This window comes from Trichomonas vaginalis, chromosome V (assembly GCF_026262505.1).
Source record: "Trichomonas vaginalis G3 chromosome V, whole genome shotgun sequence".
NCBI classification, from domain to species: Eukaryota; Parabasalia; order Trichomonadida; family Trichomonadidae; genus Trichomonas; species Trichomonas vaginalis.
Window position 1 is genome coordinate 24,218,284 of NC_067207.1, and position 22,557 is coordinate 24,240,840.

At 34.3% G+C, this 22,557-nt stretch overlaps 3 protein-coding genes and 5 pseudogenes across 8 annotated transcripts, besides 1 other annotated feature; 3 read left to right on the forward strand and 5 right to left on the reverse strand.

Moving 5' to 3' along the window:
- The first annotated feature begins 2,745 nt into the window (after positions 1-2,745).
- Positions 2,746-20,072: a mobile genetic element.
- Positions 2,960-3,715, forward strand: TVAGG3_0393840 (annotated as a pseudogene). Its single transcript has one exon. A coding segment is annotated over exon 1 (756 nt).
- On the forward strand, positions 11,043-11,868 carry TVAGG3_0393850 (annotated as a pseudogene). The gene has a single exon. A coding segment is annotated over exon 1 (826 nt).
- On the reverse strand, positions 12,582-13,458 carry TVAGG3_0393860 (annotated as a pseudogene). The gene has a single exon. A coding segment is annotated over exon 1 (877 nt).
- TVAGG3_0393870 (uncharacterized protein) lies at positions 13,790-13,948 on the forward strand (the record flags this gene model as incomplete). The annotated part of the gene is made up of 1 exon (XM_051232414.1): positions 13,790-13,948. A coding segment is annotated over one exon (159 nt), but the record flags the coding sequence as incomplete, so codon positions are not given.
- TVAGG3_0393880 lies at positions 13,965-14,385 on the reverse strand (annotated as a pseudogene). The gene has a single exon. A coding segment is annotated over exon 1 (421 nt).
- Positions 14,546-15,418, reverse strand: TVAGG3_0393890 (annotated as a pseudogene). Its single transcript has one exon. A coding segment is annotated over exon 1 (873 nt).
- On the reverse strand, positions 17,802-18,658 carry TVAGG3_0393900 (protein of unknown function, DUF4106 family; the record flags this gene model as incomplete). Its single annotated transcript, XM_051232415.1, has 1 exon — positions 17,802-18,658. A coding segment is annotated over one exon (857 nt), but the record flags the coding sequence as incomplete, so codon positions are not given.
- Positions 20,073-22,002: 1,930 nt separating the features above from the next.
- TVAGG3_0393910 (protein of unknown function, DUF4106 family) lies at positions 22,003-22,416 on the reverse strand (the record flags this gene model as incomplete). Its single annotated transcript, XM_001584109.2, has 1 exon — positions 22,003-22,416. A coding segment is annotated over one exon (414 nt), but the record flags the coding sequence as incomplete, so codon positions are not given.
- Positions 22,417-22,557: the final 141 nt, after the last annotated feature.

Consider the following 22,557-nt stretch of genomic DNA (forward strand, 5'->3'; position numbering starts at 1 on the left):
CATTTGTGCCATACAATATTCCCGACTCAAAGATTATATGCAATGACTTCGACAAACTATATGGACCGTCTCAAACATATTCCAGACACAAACAATATATTGAAAGAGTTAAAAGAAAAGATACCTATAGGTAAGATGGAACGTATACCATTAGATAAGAAAAATATTGTGAGAGAGGTTTTGAAAAAAGCAGAATATATAGACTGGGATAGTATATCTGCTAGACTATTATATAGTGGTTCTATAAGAGTTCATGACATTGAAACACTTATGTCAAAAGTTTTATATCTTAACTATACAAATGTTTTCAAAGGGACATAGAAAAAATATATTGAGGGTATAGAGTTTGTGAGATGTCATTGGACAGAGTTGTATGAAAAATATAAAGACAAGGAAAATGTTTTCTTTATAGTGGACCCGCCGTTCTATAACACATGGGATTTTCAATACCAAGTAGACTGGACTTTGAGAGACTCTTTAGAAACTTTAGACGTTTTACATAACCATCCATGCTTTTACTTTACATCCGATAAAAGTGGTTTGGAAAGTGTCATGAAATTGTTAGAGGACATACATGACTATGAGTTAGATATGACAAGATAGAATATGAGAGAGTCCTATAAACCGGAGAAAGTGTCATAAAAAGAAATTTTATTAGTAAGTAAATGTGGTTTGAAATAGGACTACTTGTTTTAGGTTTTTCCATTGTGTCATTTATTTATTTGACGTGGCAGAAAAGTACAGAGAATATGAAGATGAACCAATGCCTGCAAATGTTCAGTATATGTACTCGTAAGAGATATTTTTATCTAATATTAAATGGACGCACAGAACTTAGCGAATGCACAGCAACCTGGACAACCAAACCCAGAGAATATTCCAAATGAAGTTAGAATACAAACTGCAATGGCAAACTATGGTCAAGTGCCAACAGATGTACAAATGCAAACTGCCATGTCAAATGACGCTGCGTTAGGTTGCCACCATGGTATGCAAATATGAGATGGAAAGAGTTTTATAACAAACCCTGAAGTGGGATATAAACAACTTTATGCAGATGACGCGAACACAGGAGTTGACCCAGAATATGTTTTCTACCAGAGGAGAAACAAAATGTATGAGCCAGTTAAAGAATGCTATGGAGCTCAACAGGAAACGTAAGAGACTAGGCGGACATTAGATTTTTACATATAGTAAAATGGGTTTCTTCAGTAGTATTGGAAACTTCTTCAGAAGAGTTGGAAGAGGTATATGGAATGGAATAAAATCTGTCGGAAAGAGAATTTGGAACGGTGTCAAAAATATTGGTAAAAGGGTAGGTCAGTTCGTTGGTATTATACCTAAAACCCTGAACCAGAAGAACAAGCTCCTGTTATACAACAGCCTGAACCTGCACCACAGTCTAGTTGGCAACCAAATCCAACACCTCAACCGTATTAAAAAATTATATTTTTACCGTTCGATTAGTAGTTGTATATGAAACTAAGTTCTAAGTAAACGCATGGTATAATGGAATTATTCTTTTTCTTCCATCTGTAGTAAACCATACTTGAAAGTCTGAAATACTTCCACTTGGTGGTTCGTATAACTTTGTAGGTTTTTCGTAAAAAAGTCATTTGCCAAGCATAAGAAAGAGTTTTGGGCGCCAGAAAATGAAGCATGAACAATAATAGCAGCTGGGTCGAAAATATTTTCATAGTTCCATTTGGGTTTTCGACTTCATAAAAGTCTGGTGTACTGGATATGCTGCAGGCTGATTTAACATCCTCATAAATCTATACCATGCCAAGTTGTTATATTTTGTAGAAATATAAACGTTTTCTCCAAGGTCTTCTATTTTTTGATTTTAACAGTTGCATTTTTCCTGTCATAAATAATATCGAGATGGTATTCTCCTTCGTCAATGTTATACTGGTTTGCATATTCGATATAGATATCGTTTATTTTTCTTGAAAAGCTTGAAGAGTTGTTTCTAAGTTTACAAGCAAACTAACTTGTAAAAGTTTTCCCTGTTCAAATTTCTCATACATACGTTTTTCTTTGTTATAGTATCGAACTTCAAAACCGACCGTAAATGGGAAACCATGTATGGCTTCTGAAATGAACTTCATTCTACGAAAGCCAATAGCTTTTGTGACAGATGGGTCTCTTAACCATCTTAATGGGTAGTCAAAACGATAGCCTTCATGCTTTACGGTCTCTGTCTCAAACTTTTTGACCGACATTAGTAAAAAGTTCATCTAATGGTTTAGTTGTAGCAACTCTTGAATTTTCTTTTTCTATTGGAAGCATATTTATCTAGAATAAAAATGTCAAATGAAACAGCGTCTATGCGAGAAATACAACACAACCGACAACTCATTATGCAAGCTCTAAATAAGAACACAACAAACTTTTCAAACTATTCTAAGATATCTGAGTCATTGAAAGAAGGAAACTTAAAACTGACATTAAACCCAATGACAGATGAGTTTCTGTTTCAAGACAATAAGAAACCATACTGTCTGTATAAATCCAACAAAAGGAACTTTAAACGAGAAACCTATAAATGAACTTCTTTTGAAAGCAGATGTTGACAACAAAGCTGACAAAGAATATGTAGACGATGCAATAGCAAAAGAAGAAGAAAGAGCTAACAATGCTTTGCAACAAAAGAACATACTCATCCTGAACTAGCAGACAAAACATATGTTGACAATAAAATGTCAAGTGAAGTGACGAGAGCTGAAAACGAATATTCTAAAAAAGACTCATACACATTCTATATCTGAAATAACAGACTTAAACGTTAGCCTTGAAAATAAAGCAGATAAGGAATATGTGGCTAGTAAGTTAGAGAAGAAAGCGGATAAGGAATATGTGGATGAAAAAGATAATGAAATTATAGAAAGGGTTGACTGGTACCATGAATGGACATCGAAGATTTTAAAAACTAAAGCCGATACAGATGGTTTCAGGATGTTTAGACCTTAAAGCAGATAAAACTTATGTTAACGATGAGTTAGAGAAGAAAGCAAATAAGACTCATACACATACAAGTTTTACAACTGTTGCTATAGAAAGTATTGAAGGAACGGTTGAGAAACTGGTGGGGATGCTTATATTGTTAAACCTCCTAACTTTCCACAAGGTTTAACATCGGATGACGACATAACGACGATGAGAAACATTAGATGTAAAGATGTTTATGTCATGAAGGATGAATATAATATTAAATTCACTGCTCAAGATTTATATGACAAGAAAGCAGACAAAACAGAGCTTCAAACATTAAAGACAGAAATGCTTCAAACATTATATCCTATAGGCTCTATTTATACGTCAATGAATTCAACAAATCCAGCAACAGTTTTAGGTTTTGGTGAATGGAAGCAGATTGTAGACAGGTTTTTGTATTGTGCAAACTCTTCAAAGGAAACAGGTGGAAGTAAAACGATTTCAGGTGAAAATTTACCTGCACACAGTCACTACATAGATTTAAGTACATCTCAAGCAGGTTGGCATAAGCATAGATATTGGGATTGGTCAGCAATGACAAAAGGTAAAGGATATGATGTTAAAGACAACGTTAGTTGCTATAAATTGTTACTGGAGTAACACTGAGGAGGGAGGAAACCATACACATCGCGTTTCAGGATATACGCAAACAACGGGACAAAGTAAAGACTACATGCCACCTTACATGACAGTTTACGCATGGTATAGAAATGCTTAGTCGTCATTTTCAACTTCTTTAGCATATTCGTCAGGAGTTGTCTTATTATTTGTTAGGAACTGTCTTGAAAGTATACCACTTGAACTTTGACAAGTTGAAACGAGGTCTGACAATAGTAGTTTTATCTTCTGCTTGCGGTGTGTACATTTTGCCATGTTTGCCTAAAACTTCATAATATTCTCTTGTATACTTTCTTCATTTTTACGAACACGAATGTGAGTACCTGTCGGGTTCCCATTGTGTCATAGTCAATAGTATTTTCATATGGGTCGCGTTTAGGTATTTCTATTTTTACTTTGTCACCTTTCTGAAGTTTGAAGCCCGGCATCTTTTCTTGTTTGTCTCTTTTGACTAAATTATTAAATATATAGTCTTTCTCTAAGTCAGGTTGTTTTTCATTTCTTCGGGGGAGTGTTTCCCAAACCTTTTTGTTTACGGCTATTGTAAATATTTAAAACTTTGCTTCATCTTTTGCCATGGAGAAGTGTCTATATTTGTCGTCATATGACATTTCATTTGCTTCACCACTTGTGGTGGTTTAAGTCTCTTAACATTTTTATACAACCGTCAATGACACAAGAGCAGAATGGTTTTTGGTCGACAATGAAAAATTTGGTTTACATTTTTTTGAACGCAGATAGTTTTTACATCATCTGATTTGAAAGAACTTTCACAGTCAGATGTCAGTTTTGTTGGATGGTATTTGTCAACGAATATTGTCAAAGCAGTTTCACATCTAAAATATTTTTGGACCATAATGGTATGGCTTCACAGTATCTTGTGTTTTGACCGACAAATATTAGCCAGTATGGAGGTCCATCTGTTCTAACTCTCGGAATGTTTTCCAAGATATCCATAAACCAAGCATTTGGTGTTGAACTAAAGATTTTTTATCATGAGTGCTTTCTTTGTCGCTTTAGAAACATAGGGGTCCTTTTTGGATTCGTCATTTTTTATCCTATAAGAAATGGTTTATTTGCGCATTAGCAGGAGTTGCATCCAGATTTTGCCCGCAGTGGGAACAATAGCCAGAGGTGTATTTGGGGTTGGAAGGAAGATTTTGAGTACATTAGGTATACTTAAAGAGAAAGCACAACCTATTATACAAACTGTTACAGAAAGGTTGGGTGTAGCACGAGATGCAACAAATCTTATTCCAAATCCTGAAACAAGAGGAAAAAGTCAAGGATGGATGGACAATGTAGGAAGACAAGCAGGAAAACTATTATAACAAAGCAAATGACTACTATAACCAAGCAGGACACTATATGGACCAAGGTGAAAGATTCTTTAACAGAGGATATAACCATGCACAACAGTGGGTAAACAATAACCAACCTCAACCGCCTCAACAACGTGGGGAATGTAAAGTTTTTTACTGAGATGAAATGAACATACAGCATTGAGACAAATGGGTTCAAGATGGATTTGTCGGCTTCCAGCAGTTACACAACGTGTTTGTCAAGTTCTTCCTATACCTCAGAAGTTTTAGACCGACTTAAAAACAACAACAACCAGTTGAAAACAAACCAAACTAAAATTTTTTACTGAGATGAAATGACCGAAGAAGTTTGAAACGGTAGATTTGACACCACAAACAAAAAGTTCAGAACCATTGTCAAAACCTGTCAAAGAACTTACAGATGAAGAAAAAATTCAATAATATGAAAGTGCCAGGTCTGGAAATACAAACCCTAACTACCAAAGTCACTTTTCATAAAAATGGAAGGCAAGTATCTCAAAAAAGAAACAGACTCTCACAAAAAATATTGAAGTCTGAAAGAGCTTTCGAGACAACAGATGGAAAAGTTTACTTCACTGACCAACAGTTCATTATAGAACATCTCATTGACTTAGAGTCGAAAATATTCTAAACTTTACAACAAACACAAAAAGTTGAAAGGAAAACAAAAAACAAATGGCATATGATATTTATGAAGATGTTGACGACACAACTGTTCTGCAGTGAAGTAAAGTCAGAGGAACCGAAAAGTGACGAAAAACCGATAGAAGAAGAAAAACCAAAAAACTGAGATAAAACCAAAACCAAAGTTTAGTTTGGAAACTAAACCAAGTCAACCTTCATTAGCTGGTATGGGTTGGCGTCAAAGACTTATGGCAGCAGGCGGTTATGTTAAGTAAAGAAAAAAATATTTTTTTTATTTTTATAAAAATGCCCCCATATAGAATGGATAGAAAAATCTGCTAGAATAAAAGCAGGAGTTGCAAAGATATGGTTTGGAGAGTTTCGAAGAAGTTTTAAATTATAGGAAAGGAAGACCCATAAAAGTCTATGACAAATTTGTCTGGTCTTCGCTACGAAATGGATTTTTGAAACAGCACGTGCCAATTATCCAAACAGACTAGAGAGGTTAGAAGAAGAACGTCTTATGGACATGCCTTTCGATGTTAGTGAACATTGCATGAAGTAAAAATTTATTTTAAAAAAGTGACATTTTTTAATTTTATTTGAAATGTACGCTGATTGTTGGAGAAGACCGTTGGGAAACTTGTTTGTTTATGAGAGAAATATGAAATGGCATACCATTTTAAAAACAATATATTTTACATATATTAAATGCTTCAGGTTGAAAAACAAAGAACAAAAGTGCAGATACAAAACCGTTAGACTATATCTTTACAAATGCTGGTAGGACTATTTCAGATGAAGAAATTTCATCCCGAGCATACAGGTTTGACTATCCAACTCGTTGGCTTCAAAGTCCTTCAGATGCAAAGGCAATAGGATTTAGAAGAGTTTTGTTTTCAAATAGAACTAACGCATTTATGTTCGCAGTATATTTTATGGAGTATAAAGGTTCTGATGGTCTAATAGACAAATTTGACGAAATGAGAATCTTTACAGTTCGGTTCAGACGAAAGTCTTGAGAAAACTCTAAATGACTTTTCAAACTCAATGAACAAATATTATTGGGAATTTCAAGAAAATACGACTCTTTTACTAAATGGAACATACTATCTGAAACTAGAATATGACAAGATGAACTCCACCGTTTCATTTCAAAAGATTGAAATTAACCCTCCAAGAGATACAGAGTTTTTATTTTGGGAAGTAGACAAACGTTCTTGGGCACAATTTCTTCGGTTACTAAACCAGAACGAACCATTACAACCAGATGGTCCATTTAAATTTATACTTCCACCAGCAGATTTGATGGTTTATAGAAACGTGTTTGACCCTCAAAATGTTATGTGTCATGCAAGTTTCAGTTCAAGCAACAATAGTTTTCTATGTATTGGTAAGGACTTTTATGACTTTGCTTCTAAATTCTACGAACCACCTAGTAACAGTTTCTCTGACTTTCAAGTTTGGTTCACAACAAATGGTGTGCAACATATTATTCCATTGTACTATGACTTTTATCTCGAATTGTCTTTCATATATAACTACGGAAAAGTGCTGAAAAAGTATTGAAAAATAATGTTTATGTTAGCATGTTAGATCTAACACGTTTTCTAACCACTTGAATTTGTCAAGACTTCTTCGTAAATGTTTTGTCAAGACTTCTTCGTAAATGTTTTGTCAAGACTTCTTCGTAAATGTTTTGTCAAGACTTCTTCGTAAATGTTTTGTCAAGACTTCTTCGTAAATGTTTTGTCAAGACTTCTTCGTAAATGTTTTGTCAAGACTTCTTCGTAATGAGTGTAAAGGACCCAAAAATAAAGTTTATGTTAGAATGTTAGATCTCACCTGTTTTATCACCTCTTTTTTCACCTCTTGAATTTTCATGAATTTCCTTAAGATAGAAAAAATAAAGTTAGTGTCATTTTTTTGTATTTTTTTGTATAAAAGATATGATTTCAGGGATTTTTTTGACGAAAGTGTCAAACCTTCACTTCGTCAAAAAATAACAGTTATCTAATGAAAAAGTGTCATTTTTTTGTATTTTTTTGTATGTAAGATATGATTTCAGGGATTTTTTTGACGAAGTGTCAACCTTCACTTCGTCAAAAAATAACAGTTATCTAATGAAAAAGTCATTTTTTTGATTTTTTGTATGTAAGATATGATTTCAGGGATTTTTTTGACGAAGTGTCAACCTTCACTTCGTCAAAAAATAACAGTTATCTAATGAAAAAGTGTCATTTTTTTGTATTTTTTTGTATTTGACGAGAATGTCGGGTAGATGGTTAGATCTAACACGTTTTCTAACACGTTTTCTAACCTCTTGAATTTGTATGACTTTTTCGTAAATGTTTGTCATGGACTTCTTCGTAAATGTTTTGTCATGACTTCTTCGTAAATGTTTTTTTCATGACTTCTTCGTAAATGTTGTCATGACTTCTTCGTAAATGTTTTTTTCACCTCTTTTTTCACCCTCTTGAATTTTCAGAATTCCTTAAACAGAAAAAATAACGTCTAGTTTTATTTTATTTATTTTTTTATTTTTACTGTAAGAAAGAAATGTCAGTCGAAGCAAAAACATTCACTAACACAATCTAATGGGCGAAACATTCAAAAAGGCACTTTATAACGGTATTGAGTTCTTACGCTAAGACAAGTCATAGTACATAATGCAACAAAATGCAAGAGAAGCCAGGAAATTAAACCATATAAACAGATCTCAATAGTTACTAAATGCAGAAATTCTGAGTTTTCGGAATGAACGAATACGGTCAAGCCAAAAAGTGGCTCAACCTCAAAACAAGCATTTATTGACTTACAAAGAGTGTCATTGAATGAATTCAAAGGTATTTACATACATCCTGACCTCGTCATTTTGTTTGCCTGAATGTGCTCTGTAAAGTATGTATTTATGTCAAAGATATTATGGACTCCATAGACAAGAAAGTTCATGAGAAAGTTAGATGAGAAGAACTCGAAGATACAGTAGAGAATGCTAAACCTTTTGTTGAGAAGAAGTTGGAAAAAATGTGCGAAAAACAATTAGAACATGAACGTGAGAATATGTTATGGTTATAGAAATTCTCCATACGAAACTAGACCATGGGAACAAGAAGATTTAAAAGAGAATTTAGAAAAAATATGAACTCGCTAGATAGGCATTTGAGCTGCAGAAAGAAGTTAAAAGGTTTGGGTTGTTTTGTACAAAAATATTGTGAGTAAATGAACACATTTATTTTTTATTGAAATTCAGCAAAAATAAAGTTTATGTTAGAATGTTAGATTCTCAACTCTTTTTTCACCTCTTGAATTTTCAGAATTTTCCCCGAAATAAAAAATAAAGTTTAGTTTTATTTTTTTTTATTTTTTTATTGTATAAAAAGACATTGATTTCAACAATCGGCACAACAACAATCAAACAACAGCACCAAATCGTTAGTCATGAATCCAACATCTATGTTAGTTAGAGATGAAAAGCTTCATTCCTTCTTCATTATACTTTCGAAACAGAAATCCAGAAGATAAAGCAGAACTTTTAACATGTAATTTAGACTGTAGCGAAAGATGGAAACAAATGAAGAATATCTTTATGAAATGCAGGACATTATTGACCATTTGCCTTAAATGCCTGAAAATTCAGCAACAAAAACTCACTATTCCTGAATTCGATGAAATAGAAGCAAAGCAACTGACTCAGTAGAAATAAAGAAGTTCATACGAAAGGTTAAACTATGAGTTTCTAGAGATTTCATTTTGCAACCATAAGGTATGGACACAAGATTGCGACATGGTATATAAGAATGTTTCTGACATATATAAATCTGAAGAATTTAAGACCTACGACAACTTTGTTTGTTAGTTGCTGAATGTGTATGGCAGATAAGAGATAAAGATAGAAGATGTAAAATATGGAACAAACAAATAAAACCAGCAGCTTTTGAGTTAAAGAAAACCATTGACGCCTTAGTTGTTCTAGCAGGTTAAGGTTTCAGAATATAACGCAAAAATGAACCCGCAATGTTCTAAATGTAAAGCAGCCAATGAGGAGATATAACTACTCCGTCAAAGAGAAAACGTATGAGAAACGACTAATGCAGACTTAAAGAGAAATGTCAAACATGAGTTTAAACAGTTAAAAGATAGACCAATGACACCAAATTGTTAGAAATAGGTATTTAAAACGTAAGATACTCAAGAAATACAACAAATATTCTTTGTCAGACATTTTTATCTCCATTTGGAAAGAAAAACAAACCACACTGAGGTTTATAAATGCTTCAACTCAGAAAATTTGACAAGAAATCCTGAGCTTATGATATCGGTAAGATTCTATGGAACAAGAGCATATCTTATTAGACAAAAGTCTTATTACCAATAGTTTTGTTATGGTTAGACCCAGTGTTGGATATAACTTCATAACATATGGTTCATTCAGTACGGAACGTTGCAGTGAAGGCTTACTTTACATCGTTCAGAAACGAAGACTTCAATACAAAGAGATATTAAGATAGGAAGAACATATAATATAACTCTAAGATATGACTCTACAGTCAATATAGTCAAGGTTGTGTTTGCTAATGATATGAAGTAGAGCGCAGAAACAAGAACTACTTGAAAAGTTGAGAAATGTATGGTGCTCCCATAAAAGGTAAAGAAACTATTGAATAGATGAGATAGATAAAGCTATAAAATTATTTGACGAAGTTGCTGAAAAATACATGTTAAAGCGCGTTATTTTTTGGTCTTTTGTGAAAGAATAGAAAAAATAACGCTAAAAAATTTGACGAAGTGTCAGCCTTTCACTTTCGTCAAAAAAAATCCCTGAAAATCATGTCTTTACCATCAAAATAAATGAAATTAAAACTAACTTTATTTTTATTCGGGAAAATTCATGAAAATTCAAGAGGTGAAAAAAGAGGTGAAAAAACAGGTGAGATCGCACCTCTTCACCTAAACATTATTTTTGGGTCCTTTACACTCATTACGAAGAAGTCTTGACAAAACATTTACGAAGAAGTCTTGACAAAACATTTACGAAGAAGTCTTGACAAAACATTTACGAAGAAGTCTTGACAAAAACATTACGATGAAGAAGTCTTGACAAAACATTTACGAAGAAGTTTTGACAAAACTTGTACGAAGAAGTCTTGACAAAAACATTTAAGTTCGATGAAGTCTTGAAAATTCACGAGTTTTGTGTGTTTTAGACCATGTTAGAAAACGTGTTAGAAAACGTGTTAGATCTAACATTCTAACATAAACATTATTTTTACTGAATTCCGTATGAAAATTCACGAGTTTTGTGTGTTATAGACCATGTTAGAAAACGTGTTAGATCTAACATTCTAACATAAACATTATTTTTACTGAAAAATGACCAAATTTCATGAATTTCCTTAAGATAGAAAAAATAACGCTAATTTTTTTATAATATTTTTTTATTTGTATGTAAAGACAGATATGTCGAACAACAAAGAGAACACAAACAACTGCTATCGTTCATGAAGCCATAAATGAAGAATATGAGTGGTTCAGTTTAACAACAAGTTACGTCTCATTCGTTCGGTCAAGACGATATGTACCAAATGCAAAGTATTTTGACAGCATGTTTTCGCTCCAGACACTAAACACGCAGACGAACTGGTTCAAAAACCAAAGCACACAAGAACTTTGAGTGAAATTTCTCTAGACCGACTTTTTTCGGTCTTGCATAAAACACATGAAAATCGTAAAAATTTGCCAATAAATTTAAGAGGATATTATGTACATAGACTTCTTGTAAATGCTGTTGCAATGTGGGCTTTCGCCTCGTTATGCATGGCATGTTACAGACTTCTTGACGAAATTCATAGACAAGAACGTGAAGAGATGGAAAAGAAACTTCAAGCAAAAGATGAAGTCATTGAAGCAAAAGAACAAAAGCATTCAGAAAAGAATACCACGTTCGGTACCAAAAGGAAAGGAAAAGAACTATAAGTTATGATTTATACTGAAGATATGAGAGAAGAAGAAGACAGTGACATGGTTATGTTCATTTAGTCAGAAGGAAACAACAAAAGCTTTTACGACCTTGCTAAATTTACAAATCTGACAGAAATTGTCTATCGCGAAAACTTACCGATTTCAATGACACCGAATGAAAGATGTGAAACAAATAGTTCAAGATACTTTACCTCAAACACACTATGATATTAAAGGTTGTACAATACTTACATTCAAAGAAGATTTGCCATTGTTAAAGGAAAAAATAACAGAGTATTTTGACAACTTCAAACAAGTAGGGTAGATGAACCATTTATTTTTACGCTTGACTTCAGATGGCTCAAGTAGCTCAATTAGGTAAATTGCCTCGTCAAATCCTTCTGGCATTCCGAGTCCTTCCATCCGACAGGAAAAATTTTTCCTTCCAACAGGAAAAGTTTTTCCTTCCAACAGGAAAAGTTTTTCCTTCCGACAGGAAAAAATTTTCCCGACAACTGGAAAAAAATTTCCTTCCGACAGGAAAAGTTTTTCCTTCCGACAGGAAAAAATTTTCCAGTTGTCCGTCCGTAAACCATTCAAATTTTCGAAAATTGAGAACTTTTTGGTCGATACTTCAGAAAAAGTTTTTCCTTCCGACAGGAAAAAATTTTCCCGACAACTGGAAAAAATTTTCCCGACAACTGGAAAAGTTTTTCCTTCCGACAGGAAAAGTTTTTCCTTCCGACAGGAAAAGTTTTTCCTTCCAACAGGAAAAGTTTTTCCTTCCAACAGGAAAAAGTTTTCCTTCCAACAGGAAAAGTTTTTCCTTCCAACAGGAAAAGTTTTTCCTTCCAACAGGAAAAGTTTTTCCTTCCAACAGGAAAAGTTTTTCCTTCCGACAGGAAAAGTTTTTCCTTCCGACAGGACACAAACGGATGACTGACGTTCCTCTTCCTGAATGCCTTCCAAAGCCAGAAGAACCGACAGCCCCAGCACCACAACAGACTTACTTACTAAGACTAAACACTTACATTTTTTTCAAGCTTGACTTTTTACAATTTGAACTTTGTTTGCGTAGATATGAATTCTGAAAGAAGTATGAGGGTCTTGTATGACTTTGTACTTCTCCCATAGTTCATGTCTGTCAAACTTACCTGCCATGGACTCTTTCATAAGTTCCATGAAATCGTCTTCGGACAATCCGGGGAAAAGTATAATGTCAGTAAGTATTCTCTTTACATCCTTACTTAAACTCTTGCTGTCTGTACACAAATGACAACTGAGATGTTAAAGTGTCTGAGCTTTAAGAATTCGACACATATCTTGTTCTCTATTCTTAAGCAAAGGATGAGAAGCAAAGTCATCTAAGATAAGAAGACACCTATGAGGGTATGTCTTCCAATCGTAAGATTGCAATTTCTCTTCGAAATGTATTCTATCTCTTTCTGTTTGTTTCTGAAGTGTTTCTTCTCTAATATTCTCTGCATTTCCTTCATTTGGGTCTTTAAACTTAGAATATTATATACTCATTTATAGCATTATACTTCAAAACTCTTCTTTGGTACTTCTTTATCCAATCTAACAACTCAGAGTCTTTTATACATACTAACTTAGACTTCTTTATAATATCTTTGAACGAATTGACGGTTTGGTCAAATTGACCAGAAGTACTACAAATGACTACTAACTCATAAAATGGGTTCTTCTCATCTAGTTCTTGTTGTTGTGCAGCCATTTTAAGATAAGTGAAAGTCTTACCCGACCCAGGTGGTGCAATTAGACCTGTTATATCATTCTGAGCAAATAAGAACTTGTCATGTATAGGTTTTATCTGAGCATTTTCTAACTTCCCTCTTGTTCTTGTTTAAAACATTCTCAAAATTTTTTGTCATGTCAGCAAACTTTTTTCTAACATATTTTTAGAAAAATTAAAATTTTTATCTTTTAGAAAATGTCTAGCGATTTCGCTATCTATATTCGAGACAAGCTTTTCGACAGCAAAAACATCTGTCGACCATAAAATCTTACATAGTGTAAACAAGAAAGGTGAATTTGTTCTAAAGTTCTGTTTCTGGGAATAATGACAAGAACCATAAAACATTAAGCAGAGAAGTCTTAAAATTTGTCAATGACAGACTTGTTGACAGAGATGACACCGATTGGAAAGATGAAGTCCAACAAAGTTCTTAGAATGCAAAGAAGACACATGCGCTGTTCTTGAAGATGAAATAGAAAACAGAATAGATGAGCTATTAAAGGACAAAGAACTTTTACATAAATATAGTTGCGCCAAATTTGACATAACTCCACCAGAAAAGAAGAAGAAAGAAAAGAAAGAAAAGAAAGTAGAAGAAGAGAAGAAAGAACCTGAACCAGTTCCAGAGAAAAAGAAATTTGACATGTAAAAATAAAATTTTATTTTTAGAACATTTCTGGGTCAATGTCAATGTTCTCTTCCTCTTTAGGAGTAAACACTGGCTTAGACTCTAAAATCTTTTTACCCAATTTACCTTGAACTTCAACTATCTTAGACTCATAATATTCATAGTCGTCTGCTTTCTTTGGTTCATAAGGTATAACAAGTTTGTATGCTTTGCCTTCTTTAAGGTTTGAGAACCTTCTGTCAAAACTTTCTTTGACTGCTAACAAACCTTCTATGTCTAAGTCTTCAAATTTCGCACCATTTTTAGTCACAATAGCAAACTTAACTGGTTCGATGTTCCAAACTTTGCTGAATGAAGACTTTTTCAAAATGGTAGAAGTAAACATTCAAATATGTGAATGGGTCTAGTTCTTCTTTAAGTCCTGACATGTACTTGTTTACTGAGATGAATTTCGTCATCTTTTCTATCGGATAAAAAAATATTTTTTTTTAAATTTACTCATAAAAATTTTTCTTTGTATATACACCATTCTGAACATCTAAAAGACTTTTGACATTTGCCAAGAATGTTCGTTTAGACGCTGTCATATAACCATATTCTTGACAATATTGTTTATACGAATCGTACAATGACCTTTCATCTAATGACACAAAGTCAGTTTCATCTATGAACAGTTCATATACACTCTTGTTTGCTTCTAACAATGTTTGTCTCTCTTCGGTATGTGGAATTTGTCTTGGATTGAACTTTGAAATATCTAATGTCATGAAATATGAGAACAAGTGGTTGTAAAAGTCAGATGTCAAAGTTTCTGCTAAGTCGTCAAAATATTCTGTATCTTGCATATGAGAATCTGACGTTCTGACAACTACATATCTTCTGTCAGAACTTTCTAACTTCATCGGAACAGCATTGTTTGAAACCATAATGAAGTTTGCAACATTTTTCACAAACTCTTTGGTCTTTATACTTTCTTTCAACAACTCCAACTTTGTCTGTTATAAGACTCTTCAAAGCATCTGAGTTCAAAACTTTTGTTGTATCTATACTTTGAAGTTCGTTACATACTATAAGTTTCATATTCTCTATTGAGGAGTTAAACTTGCCACAGATGTTTTCTAAGTTTGTCATATTCGGGTTCGAATAGCCCTCTAACAGTTTGCACAAAATATCTGTAAAGAATGTGTTCTTACCAGTTCCTTGTTTTCCAATTATAATGAGAGCAGTTTCATTTTTAGCACTTGGATGTTGTAAGATGTTTGCAAACCAACATAAGATATACTCATAGACTCTTTCGTTTCCATTGCATATAATTTCTTTGACATGGTCTAACCAAGCTTCTATAATATTTTCTTTCCATTCTACTTGTTCGTATTTATATCCAGTGAAGATAGAATAGAAGTTTGGAGAAGGTGTATAGAACTTTATACCTCGAACTGAAAAATCTTCTAACTTTGACAATAAGATATCCCAAGCATCTAACATCTTCATGCCAACTTGTACAACTTTTATTTTCTTAAGTTTCTGTCTACATTCTTGTTCAGACACTATTGTTGCTCTTGGTTTGTTAAAGACTACATCCCATTCTTTCATGACATAACATTCTGGGGCAGAGTCGACATAAATGACTAAACGTTTCAAATTCTCGACTGCTTTGTTATAGTCTCGAAATGGACACATATTTCTGAATGCTTGGAAGTCATAAAAATCTGAAACATCTATTCTGTACATTTTTATAAAAATAAAAAAAATATTTTTTTTTATTCTTGACTTTGTTGTTGCATTTGTTGCATTTGTTGTTCTTGAGCTATTGTTGTTGAAGTTGTTCTTGTAATACAATACTTTCACCAGTTGCATCTTCCAATTCGAAACTTTCTGCCGTCATTGACAAATACATAGGACATAAAAGTTTTACAGGAACAAGTTTGCGTCAACTAATGTCAACGTTATACTTGCCAAAGTGTTTGAGTTCACTAAGGTTGAAAATTCTGCATTCGAATGAACAATAGGCAAACCAGCAGAGAAAGTATTGTTTATACGCATAAGTATCTTTTGGTCATAATAGTTTCTGTCGACATTCGAATAACACTTTGAACCTAAGTTTGAAACAATATATAAGATTGGTGTGCTTAATGTCAATGGAATAGACATTCCTTGTATGACACCTTTTCCTGTTATAGGAAACTGTTGTAGTAAAAACCAGAAATAAGTTTTGTATTATAGCTCATATCGTTTATAGTAAACTCAGTCGGACATCCAAACATAACGAAACCTGCTCTAGTTGCAGCACATGTTACACCCGTACTTAAAGTATTAAATAAGTCAACAAACCTGTTGGTGGTATATCTGAGTAAGTATCTTCAAAGGAGTATTTTTTACCATTCACAACAATAAAGTCTTCTGGTGTCAAAAGAGCAAAACAGGCTTTAGTCGTCATTGTGTTTAAGGTTAGTTTACAATATCGTCCTTGAGGACTTTGTAAGTTTGTTGTTATAGAATTATATGACTCAGGGTTTTTAGTCGTAATAGTATAAACCATTATGTCTTCTGCCATTTACTTAGCAAATAAACTTTAATGAAATGTTGTGGTCGTCAAATATTTTTATGACGTCTGGGAAACTATACTTTAAGTTCAACGTTTCACCTCCTTCATAACGTATCTTGTCAATGACATTATATGAAACACCACAGCAACCAATGTCGGGTTCTATTTCTTTGATGTTTATATCGTCTGCCTCTGTCAAAAGTTTCAATAGTTCTTTCAAGACTTCATGAGGTGCAATGACATATGAGTTCACTTTTACAGGGTTGTGTTCGACCAAGTTTAACATTATACTTAAAGCTTGACAAATCTTCTCCTGAGTTTGAAGTTTGTCTTTCAGTTGTTGGTAGTCATTTCGAATATCTGCAACAGAACTTAAGTCTCTGCTAACTTCAGGATATGTTGGTTGTTCTTTTACAGGAACAATTGTTATACCATCTTTGTCTTCGTATGGTTTCCCCACTTCAACATCTCTGTCTTTGACATTGACAACAACACTTTGACTGTTTGTTTGAGTTGGTGAATTTAACTTCACATCTGCCACCGCCATTAAACCTTTTGAAACACTCACGCTTCTATTTTTCGGAAATGACATTTTACTTAGAATAAAAAGATGGACGTATTCGAGTATCTCTTCGAATTGAAGCAGAACAAAGTTTACACACACAAACAATACAAATACATTGACAGAATAGTTCTTTATACAAACAATGGTAAATGTTATAGAATAGCAATATTTGCTGAACCAAAATATTTCCATAAAGCAAAGAAAGTTGGTATAACTGAAATGGTGAAAGTTCTTGACGTTGACAAAAATATAACAACAAAACTTACAGATATTTCTAAAGGTAAGTTTATCTTACAATATTATGTCAAAACTGGCGTACTGTCAATATTTGACGGAGAGAAGTCAGTTCAAGAACAACTTACTGACCTGCTGCCAAAATCTGCTCGATGGAAGCTGTCGTTATGCCAATCTGAGGAGCCCCAGCAGGTTTCATCGAACGAATCTTCAAAAGAGCATCTTCCGTGAAAAGTGCTATTGGTTTTGTAAACTTCTTTGCTCTCAGTTCATCTGGACCGTCTCTGTCACCAGTATATTGTATTTGTACAGTACCAACAGTTGAAATACCACCCATAAAGTCTTCTGAGTCAGCAAATGGAATGCCAAGCCAAAAGTTTGAACGGTCTCCATTTGTATATTGAGTTTTTTGACCTCCTGTATGAGTCCATACTTTCACATATGGCATAATAGAACTTTGCATTTCAGGGTTAATGGTTGTTGTGAAGTTGTTGTTAAAGTTCATAGCATCTAATGTCAAGTTGTATGACCTCATATCCTCAACTGTAGAATATTCTTCTCTTGGATAATATTTGCCATCTATGTTTATATGATATTTAATACCAGGGTTGTAGAAACAAGAATAGTCATTTATAGTTCGTCTGAACAGTACAAACATAGTATCTGCATGTTTCATTGCAGTTGTTAAAGCAATATCTGTTCTTGCACCTGGGTCAGCACTTTGGTTTCCAACTTCACCTGCAAAGTCTTTGACAGATATTTGGTGTATAGGGAACATAAGTGGAACTGCAATATATTTGGCAGCTAAAGCATTTGAAATATCTGGGTCCAACATATAGACTGCAAGTCTGCTTTCTATTCTCTTGCATTCAAACTTTTCGCATGTGAACTTAACTGGGTCCCAAGCAGTTCCAGCAGCATTGAAATAATAGTTTACTTCATTGTTGAAGTTTGAGAAACCAAAGTCTAAGTCAACTTTGTCTTTGCAAAAGTCACAGAACTTGGCTCCACCAGTTCCAGCTACAGTAATGCTGAATGGGTCTTGTGTTGGTGCAATGACTAAGTTATTTTTGCTTGGAGTAAGTTCAATAGAAATTTTTCCTGCCCAGTTTGGCAAGTATCTTAAAAACCTGAAGATGAGGAAAGATGACAAAGGAACTCTAAGTTTCAGTTTTACTTTAGTGGCAGCAGTTCCATCTGAACCAGAAAGGTTAACATAAACTCCTGGAACGTTAGGGTCAAGTCTTCTTATTTTCTCAATATTTGCATACTGGTCTGTTTGTTCTCTAGCTTGTGGTTGTACTGAGTTTCTCAAAGCGAACCATTCATAGTTTGCCCATGTTACTGTTTGAACTAAGTCAGAGTTAGAATATATCTTATATCCCATGAAAACTTCTGGAGCATATTGGTATCCGACATAGAAAATTCCATTGCAACCTTTCTTGTCAGACAACTTGGCAGAAGGTTTTATTTCAATGTCTTGTTCCACGTATAAGAATGAGTTGTCAATAGAAATAATATGAAACCTGTCGCAAGCAATATCTACTGTTGTTGAAGAACCTTCTCCAAACTCACCTACGTTTCCATAAGAAACAGCAGTTGTATATTCGTAAGTTCCAGGAACTATTTCTGACCTTCTAATGGCATTGTCGCATTCGTTATACCATTCGAAACATTTCCGTTCATGGCATCCAAAACTGTTGGCGTTATATTCTGAGCGGCGTACATTTCATATGGTAAAAATATAGAATAGTTGGATTTATGTGTCATAATAGAACCCACTCGTACCAAGCTTTACTTTCTTCCTGACTGAGTTTTTAACTCTTCTTTTTCCTTCATTGCCACTACTTTCACTAGATGAAGTTACTTCTTCACTATTTTCACTTTGTTCTACTCTTCTTCTTTGGTGTCGCTTTTGGTAACTTGCCCTCTGCTTCAAGTTGTTGCATCTTTGCCTCATGTTCACCTAGTATTTGTAAATTTCCCATGTCCTTTTTGCCTTTGGGCTCTGGTCGCCCATCTCAGGTAACCTATATCCTAGAAAGATTTTGTCATAGTTTGTATTTGAGTCTTCGCGTATTGTTTGCATGACTCTTTCCTGAGTTTCCGGTTCAAGCTCTTTCAAACAGAGCTTGTCCATATGGAATAAGCTCGTTTCCAAATATATGTTTTTGTAGCCATTCTGGTTTTCTTTCCATGTTACCAATAATATCTTTTGTGAATGGGAAAGCTTTTACCCAATCTTTCAGTCTTGCGTCGTTTATTTCTGTAGTTGGTTTTATTTTGTCAAGGAACATGTTTTTCAATACTAACATTTCATTTGGTACTGTCCATTTGAGTTTTCTTAAATATTCATCCCTTCTCGGTTCATTGTCTGCAAAGTAAGTTTTTATGACATTTTGTAAACTTTCGTTTGCAAGGTCATGTACAATAGGTTCTCTTCCTTCTATCTCCCTAACTTTCTTTCTAAACTCTTCACCAAATATACCATCTTTATGGTTCTGTGTAGTTCTTTGAGATAAATGTTCTAGAACGTCAGGTGTTATATTTCCATCAGCCATGTTCATTTCATACTGGTCCAAAATATCTGCATGTTTCATATCTTTCAATGGCATTAAAGCCGCGCTGAAAATACCAGCTATATCTGGTTCACCATTCACTTCCATTGCGTCTACAACTTCTTGGAATTGTGGTTGTAAGTTTATGAACCACCTATCCGGATTAGCTTTATGACCCCATCTCATTGTAGTTCCATAGTCTGCAGAAACAAAAGTAGGTTTGTTTCCATATTGGCTAGGTTCTGAATGAACTTTAAACAATGTTTCATTTCTATATGTTTTGTTGAAATTTAACCTTTTATTTTCACCGAGTTCAGCCAAAGATTGAACGTTATATGGTCGTAAGTAAAAAGGATTGTTGTATTTGCGTACACTTTCTTTCAGTACTTCCATTCTATGCTGAATATTTTCATCTGATGTTGGAGTCTTTTGTATGTCGGCGAACATTTTTCGATATTCTTCTACTATGTCAGCCGAATTTTTCTTAGACTCTTGGAAAGATTCCATATTCCCCGCATACACTTGTTGAGGGTCAAGATTTTTCGGCTGTTCCAAATCTTCATCTAGTTCTGTGAAGTTAGTTTCCAAAGGAGGGACTTGTTCGTTTCCTTCAGGCTCTTCTAGCTGTTGTTGCTGAACTATTTCTTCCATGTCTGGTTGTATCTGAACTTCTTCCTGTGGAGTTTCTTGTACCTCATCTGCTGGCATTTCATATATCCGAGACCGTTTTTAAAAAGTTCCCTATCTAAGTCATCCGGACTCATAAACCTTTCTTCTTTCGTTCCGTCTCTATTTTTTACGCGTTTCATGAAGAGAGTTGAATTATCATTTAGCTCTGACACCAAATATCTCGGAGTAAATTCATCCATGTCATTTGGATGATATGCTATTAAATCATATCCCTTAGCGAGCTTGTATTTTCCAGGTTTGAAATTATATCCCATTTGGTGCTGAACCATAAAGCTAAATAGTTCGGGTCAGTATTTCCTTCCTTGAACTTTCTAATAGCTTCTTTATATCTGTCACTAAAGTCAAGAGTATCTGGGTAACCATAATTTTCCTTAAGCATTTTTTAAGAATTCTTGGTTTCCTTGTTCTCTACTTCTTTTATGTCCTTGCTCTGTTTGTGGTTGTTGCTGTGCAGTGTTTTGAACTGTTGGTTGTGGTGCAGTGTTTTGAACTGTTGGTTGTGGTGCAGTGTTTTGAACTGTTGGTTGTGGTGCAGTGTTTTGAACTGTTGGTTGTTGTGCTGGATTTTGAACTGTTGGTTGTTGTGTTGGTTTTGGTGCATGCCTGTGTCTGTGTCCATGTGACGATGTAAATGTTTTAGGTAGTCCTGGTGCAGGTGCTTCTCTTGGAGGGTTTGGTGGTATATAAGTTCCACTAGCTAGTATATAAGTTCCACCAGCTGGTATATAAGTTCCACCAGCTGGCACATATGTTCCATCTGCAGCATAATGTCCTACCTGACTTTTCGTTTTTAAGAAAGCATTTACTAGGTCTGTTTTGGTCTGTTGTAACTCTTTTTCTTGACTTTCCACAACAGTTGTTCTAACGGCGTCATAGGCACTTTGAACTGCCTGTCTCGTTGCTGCATCTGTTATTTTCGTCATATTTTGTGCTACTTTCTTAACTCTTTGTCGAAACCTTCAGACTTCAGTTTCTTTCCAGATGAGAAGTCGTTCACTAGTTTCACCTTACTATGAAGAGCTTCGAAGGCGTTCTTAAAGTCAGCATTCATTAAAGCTTCATTTGAACTGTCTTCATCCGCTTGTATTTTTGTCCTTATTGACCTATAAGTTGGGCTGCTTTGGCGTTGGCTTGGGCATCTAACCAGTCATTATTAGCTTTTATATATTCTGCGCTTTTCATTGCCTTTTGCATGGCTGCGTCGTTATTTTTACTTTCTTGTGCTAAGTTTTCATACTGTACGGTTTGGTTTTGCAACTGTAAAAGTTTTTCTGCCTTTACATTTGCTTCAACTTCTTTTTTATACTCATCGCTATCCATATATGTCTTCAGGGCTTTTTGTTTTATCTCTTCATCTTTCAGTACTTTATATTGAGTAGTATGGTTTTTCAAATTTATAACATCTTGTTCCATTTTTGCTACTTCTGCTGCTTTTTCTGACACTTTTTTTCGCATATTCCTCTGTACTTAGTTCTTTCAGTTGTTCTTCTTTCTTCTTTTTCTCTACGTTTAACTCATTGAGTTTCTTTGTGTGTCTGTCATATTCTAGTTTCTTTTCGTTTTCACTTATTTGTTTCTGTATGTCTATGTTTGACTTTTTGACATCTGTTATTTGATTTTTGAGTGAACTCAAATTCATTTGACTTTGAGGGTTATAAGCTGTTCCGTCTGCAGCTCCACCATAGCCTGCCATTTTCGCTAAAAGTGCCGCTCTTAAACCTCCACTCTGTGCACCAATAACTCGGTTTAAAAGCATAGGGTTGCTTGACATTTGTTGCAACATAGTGGGGTCATTCATCATTTGTTGTTGCAACTGTTGTTGTGGTGTCAGTTTTACTATTGGATGTTTCAATGCTCCCTTCCTCTTACGTATATTCTTACGTAGCTTACGTGGCATTTTAAGTGAAGTTAAAAAGCGGTTTTTGACAGATGTTTATATGACACTTTTTGTTCAGAACAAAAAACTACTCGGTCAAAGTGTTGTCAGTTTTGTAAAATAACCGTCCTATCTCATTCTATAAGGGGAAAAGGCTTCTCA